We start from the raw sequence: 6,097 nt of genomic DNA, 5'->3' as shown, positions 1-6,097 counted from the left end.
CCTGGGCTGGTGATCCTGAGTTCTATAAGAAAGCAGGCCAAGCAAGCCATGAGGAGCAAGGCAGTAAGCAGCACCCTCCATGGTCTCGGCATCAGCTCCTGCTTGACATTTCAGCCCTGTTTGAGTTCCTGTCCCAGCTTCCACCAGTGATGGACTGTGTAAGTCCAATCTGGAAGTGTAAGCCAAATAAACCTTTTCCTCCCCAACTTGCTTTTGGCCATGGTGTTTTATTGCAGCAACAGAAACCCTAACTAGGACATCCTCTGTTTCTAGTCCAACCCCAAGACTTCTGTACTCGGTAAAGACAGAAAGTCCAGCCATAAAACCTTTCATTATACTCCAGCTTCAGATGACATGGGGCTGTTTCTAGTTCAAAGTCACCACCAATCCAAGTTATACCATTCAGAGGCTTTGCATCCCAGATTGACGATCACATTTTTTTATTCATTATGAACCATTAATATTAGCACCAGTTTCTAAACCATTGCCAGGTCTGGGAAGAGAGTCGTAAAGGTCCCACCATGCAGACACGTATTTCTTAAAGATAAAAATGCAACATTCCCAGGTTACCTCTTCCTGGATGTTTGTGGAATAATTTCAACATTTTAACAGTTTTAATAGGAAAGTCCCAAGTATTTTGTTCTGGAAGAAAAATCAGCAGTCCAGGTTGGAAATAAAGCATGCCCTCTTTCATGGAGCTATTCGCACTGTGGATCCTATTCCTCGGGCTTGGATTCCACTCCCGGGAATCTCCTGAGGCCCAACTGTCACGGAGGTGGTCTCATATGTTTACCTTCTTTCCCCTTTGACCAGCATCTGGCTTCCACAACACACAACAGCGATCAGGCTATGGGATTCTCCTCTTGTGCTGACCGCCTCAATCGCAGGTCTGGGTTGAACACAGGCAAGAGAAGTTAATGCAGACACACACACACACACACACACACTGCCAGCTTAAGGGCTTCCCTCGGGGAGGCCAGGAAGACTCCAGCACTTCTCAAGCCTGCCTTCTCACCTTCCTTTTGAGTTTCTAGACTCTCCCCTTGACCTCCCATCACTGGCTGTTGTCAGTAAATACTGTTTTAAAACAAAGTGCAGGATTGGAGGGGTGGCTCAGTGGAGAGAGTGCTTGTTGTACAACCACGAGGATCAGAGTTTGGATCCCAGGACCCATGTACCAAGCCAGGTATCCCACATGTGCCTGTAAACCCAGATATCACAGGGAGAGACAGAAGCAGGGGCATCATTAGAGCTTGCTGACTCCCAGCCTAGCTAAGAAGAAAATGCAAGCTTCAGGATCAGAGAAAGAACCTGTTGAAAAGGAAGAGGCAGAGAGTGATAGCAGACACTCAACTCCCTCTTCTGGTTTCCCTGCACGCACACATACACACACACACATGCACACGAACATGCACACACAGAAATACATAACTAGTCTAAAAAAATGAGCAGGCTTGTTTACCTTCCCAGTGGCAACAAGAAGGCATTCCCTTTCTGGCAACAGACCCTGACTTGGGACACAGATGTTTGTTCCCAGTCCCTGTGGTCTGTATGGTTGTATCAGCCGCACAGTAGCTGAAGCATGTGACTTGGGTATGGCTATAGGTACCGTCACATTTTCATAGTCAGAGCAATGGGTTTGTGGATAAACCCACCAGACAGAATGAAAGTGATGTGAAATTTCTAAATTCCCCGACCCTTTCCCACCAGATTGAACCTGGAAGGCTGTGATGTGTTGGTGATGCTATCTTGCCTTCATTACAAAGTGGCTCCTGTGTAAAGAGCTAACGTGTGACCTGAACAGATAGAAACAGAGTTCTAGTGACACCGTGGGCTTCTCCGTTAGGCCAGAACAAAAGCAAAATCATCTGAGGTCAGGCTTGCAGCTGAAGAGTGACAGACAGCACACCCTCCACCTTGGGCTAAGTCACTGGGTCTCTGTCTGTGGTAGTTCTGGCACTCACCAGGAGCAGCACCAAGTTCCTCCAAATGCAAAGGGATTTGTGGCTGAAAATAAAGAAAACAGACAGCCATGTCACTGGAGGAGGAATGCAAACATTAAGACTGTTGCACAGATGGTACAATCTGTGAGCCTGCCATTATTTTAAAATGAAGGGGCTATGGTTGAGACAAGGCGTCAACTACAGAAATATCCAATATGTTCAGATTTAGCAACAGATACTGCATTCATCCCACAGGTATTTACTGAGCATTTATGACATGCCAGCTAATATATTAAAACCTTGGGTCATTTGAGATGGGCAATGCTGACAATATTAATTTACACTTGTAGTAAATTATGTTGTCAGTGTTTTGAGTTGAGGACGGTTCACCTTTTATGGGTGCATTCCAGGACATCAATGGAAATTGGCAAAAAAAAATCTTTTTATGAGTTTGATACAAGGATATCTATTAACAACATGTTATGGGGGCAGATGTACATGTCTGTGGGTACATAAAGCACTTTTAACAAATAGGTCTAGGGGTGTGTCTCAGACCACTTGCCTGCATGTACAAGGCCCTAGTTTCTATCCACAGCATCACAAAGTTACAGTTTTTCATACAATGTTTCATAACATACCTGTTTTAGTACTTAAAATGCCCCCAGACAACTCAAGTGACCAAACATGTCCAGAATGCAGTGTTCAGTGAAGGGAAAGCTATAATAATACCATTTGGATAGCATGCTGTGATTATAAAAATATAAAACCCATACTTTATACTCTATTCATCTAAGTCTTGGTAGACAAAGGTGTGGTTGCTGATGCCCCGGTAACAATCTGGAAGGATGTGCACTAAAGGGATAACTATTGAGTGGGACACTCTCAGTGTTCCTGGGTGATTTAAAACAAGTGTGAACTCCATGAGAGCAGAACACGCTTCAGTGCACAGTGACCCATAACCTGGGCCACACCATGCAGACATGTATATATATATATATATATATATATATATATATATATGTGCACAGTGACCCATAACCTGGGCCACACCATGCAGACATGTATATATATATATATATATATATATATATATATATATATAAAAGCACAAAAATGCTTAGGACAGAAAGTAAGAGGCCGTACATAGGTAGAATGGAACATTCCTATAATCCCAGATCTCAGAACAGGAGCTAGCCTGGCTATACAGCAAGAGAGCCTCTTACATAGAAACAAACATGCCCCCCATCCCTCCCACCCCCGAGTTTGGTGTCTGCTCTCCAATACACTTGTCAAAAGGATGCAGGTGTGTGTCCCCAGGACAGCGGTGGCCTCACCTCCACCTCTCTCCTTTCCAGGTCAAGCGCACTGGGGTTGACTCTCTTCTCCATATCCTGTAGCTTGGTCAATTTCTCTATCAGGAACATCTTATCTTTGCCCTCCTGCCAAGAAGAAAAATTAAGAGTAAAGCATGGAAAACATGTGCTTGTGCGAGGTGAAGAAGGCATGAATAAAAAGGGGTCCATAAGCCAGAAGGAAGTGGCCACCATACTTCTGATGAGAGAAGTTATCTGTGTTGGCTGAGATCTGTGATTCAACAGTTCAAAGAGAAACAGAGGGAATATTCCTTCTCCCAGGAAACTGGAATCACTTTCCTGTGAGCCCTAAAGCAGGAAGGCATGAACTATTTCCTCCTGTGTGGGGAGCCAGGTAAGCACATTTGTCTCCTCTATGCAGGCTCTGACATCCCAGCCTCACACAGGCAGGTCACCCCAACTTCCCAGAGGCATGGTTGTCCCAGCTTCACACAGGCATAGGCACCCCGACTGCATACCTGTTTCTCCACTGTTTTTTAACGTCCTGCTTGTAACAATTACCCCAACAACCTTAACCATGTAAGTGCCACTCGCGCTAATATTCCTGTGGCCTCTGCTTCAAGATCACATTCTGTTTCCCTCCTTGCTTCTACATTCACCCACTGGACTTGCCCCAGAAGGAAGGGCTGCCCCCGGGAATGATCATCTCAGGTGGTTGCTAAACCATCAGGAGTGCCACCTAACCAGCAGAAGTGGGCTTCTGGGGGGTGGATCTTGGAGGTGACACCTGCTTCTGCTTCTAGCCCAACTTCTCTGCCTCCTGATCTGCCAACATGTAAGGGGTCTCTGCCACATGCTCCTGCCATCATGAACTATGCCCTACTTTCCCTGCCATGATAGACAGAAACTGTGAGCCGACGTAAATACTTCCTCCTCCAGCAGCTTCTTGTTGACTATTGTGTCACAGTGATGAGAGAGGTAGTTAACACACACACACACAACACATGTATATATGTATATATATATGTGTGTGTGTGTATATATATATATATATATATATATATATATATATATATATATATTTGAAATGAGAGCAGGGATGAAATGAGAGTATATAAATGTCAATGGTGGCTGAAGCCACAGCTCCATCAGTGAAATGCTCACAAGTAGGTTGGATCACTAGGACCTATACAAAGAAGACAAGCATGGTGGCATGTGCTTCTAATCCCAGCAGGGAGGAAATGAAGGCAGGGAGTTCCCTGTGATTAACTGACCAGCCTGCTTGTCCTTCTTGGCAAGTTCCAGGCCAAGAAGATCTTGAGAGATCTTGTCTTCCTTTGTTTTAAATGTGGACAGAGTCTGAGGAATGACACTCAAGGTTGTCCTCTGTGCATACATGACACACATGTGCATACACATATCTGTGTACCTGCACACACAAGAACATACATGCACACACATACAGGGGGATGATGACTTGGAGATTCATTGTACTATTTATTCTCTCTGTCTTGGAATATGTTTGGGAATGTCTATTATACTCTTGACAGAGGAGGGAGAGGGAGGGAGGAGGTATTACAGGGCAGGGGACTGGGGGACGGAGAGTCTTACATTAATGATCTGTTCATGGAGCAGTCGAATCATGACCTTCCTCCCCTCTGTGATCTGCCAGTAAAGATAGGTGATGATTCTGCAAGAGAAGAAATGACAGACACTCCTGACAGTGCTTTGAAACTCCATGCTTTAGTGGGGTATAGAAGGACTGGAATATTTCCTTGCAAATGGGGGTTTTGACCCGTGTGTCCCTGAGAAGTCTAAACAGGGTAGCAGGCTAAGTACTTTAGAGCAGCAGTTTTCAACCTGTGGGTCATGAGCTTTTGGGGGATCAAACCCCTTTACACAGGGTTTACTTACCTAAGACCATAAAAATACATATATTTACATAATGATTAATAACAGTAGAAAAATTACAGCTATGAAGTAGCCACAAAAGTAATTGTACAATTGGGGTAACCACAACACGAGGAACTGTATGTACTAAAGGGTAGCGGTATTAGCAATAGGAAGTTGAGACCCACTGCTGCACACCTGTGAGGTAGAAATAAGTCTCACATCAGGGCTGGCCCTTAGATCAAGCACACACATATTTTCTGGGCAGAGACCAGGCATCCACATTTTTAAAGCACATACAGTTTGAGTGTATGTGTACACTTGAAGTGATGCTCATTTCTTGGATTTTTTTTTTCAAGCACATATTCGGGTTTAGTAGAACTTGAGATTCTGCTCTGTGTGTGTGTGTGCGTATGTGAGTGCATTCACATGCATGTCCGTGCATGTTCCTGTGCAAGTGTGCATGGAAGCCAGAGTTGAAAGTCTAGCATCCTACTGTATCAACTTGCTCTTCCGTCTCTCCCTGGTGCTTGTACTCACCAACTGGTAGGCTGAGTGGCCACTGAGCCTCAGGGATTTCCCCCTCTCCTCCCACCCCCCCATCTCTGCTCCCCTAGTGTTACATTGTCATATTCAGCTTCTGGGGTCCTGAACTCAGGTCCACATGTCCACACAGCGAGGACTTTACCACTGAGCCATCCCAGCCCCCAGATTCTGCATACCTATCAAGCTTCTGGTGTAATAAACACAGGCATTTCATATTTGTGTCTGATCTCTATGTACAGCTTTAAAGACTCTTAAGACAGCGGAAGCTGGGCATGGTGTTGCACGCCTTTAATCCCAGCACTCGAGAGGCAGAGGCAGGCAGATTTCTGAGTTCGAGGCCAGCCTGGTCTACAAGGTGAGTTCCAGGACAGCCAGGGCTATACAGAGAAACCCTGTCTCAAAAAC

The 6,097-nt window shown here is 45.1% G+C and overlaps 1 protein-coding gene across 2 annotated transcripts in view; it reads right to left on the bottom strand.

Moving 5' to 3' along the window:
* Positions 1–423: 423 nt before the first annotated feature.
* Positions 424–6,097, bottom strand: part of Tmc5 (transmembrane channel like 5) — a 77,987-nt gene continuing 72,313 nt past the window's right edge. For both annotated transcript variants that reach the window (XM_021166418.1, XM_021166419.1), the window contains 4 exons: positions 4,868–4,946; positions 3,278–3,382; positions 1,965–2,007; positions 424–889 (listed from right to left, as the gene is read on the bottom strand). In XM_021166418.1, coding sequence (XP_021022077.1) covers positions 843–889; positions 1,965–2,007; positions 3,278–3,382; positions 4,868–4,946 — 274 coding nt within the window. In that variant the 3' untranslated portion in view covers positions 424–842. The remainder of the gene's footprint in view (positions 890–1,964; positions 2,008–3,277; positions 3,383–4,867; positions 4,947–6,097) is intronic.

This window comes from Mus caroli, chromosome 7 (genome assembly GCF_900094665.2).
Source record: "Mus caroli chromosome 7, CAROLI_EIJ_v1.1, whole genome shotgun sequence".
NCBI lineage: Eukaryota > Metazoa > Chordata > Mammalia > Rodentia > Muridae > Mus > Mus caroli.
This window is presented reverse-complemented; position numbering and strand designations above follow the sequence as displayed.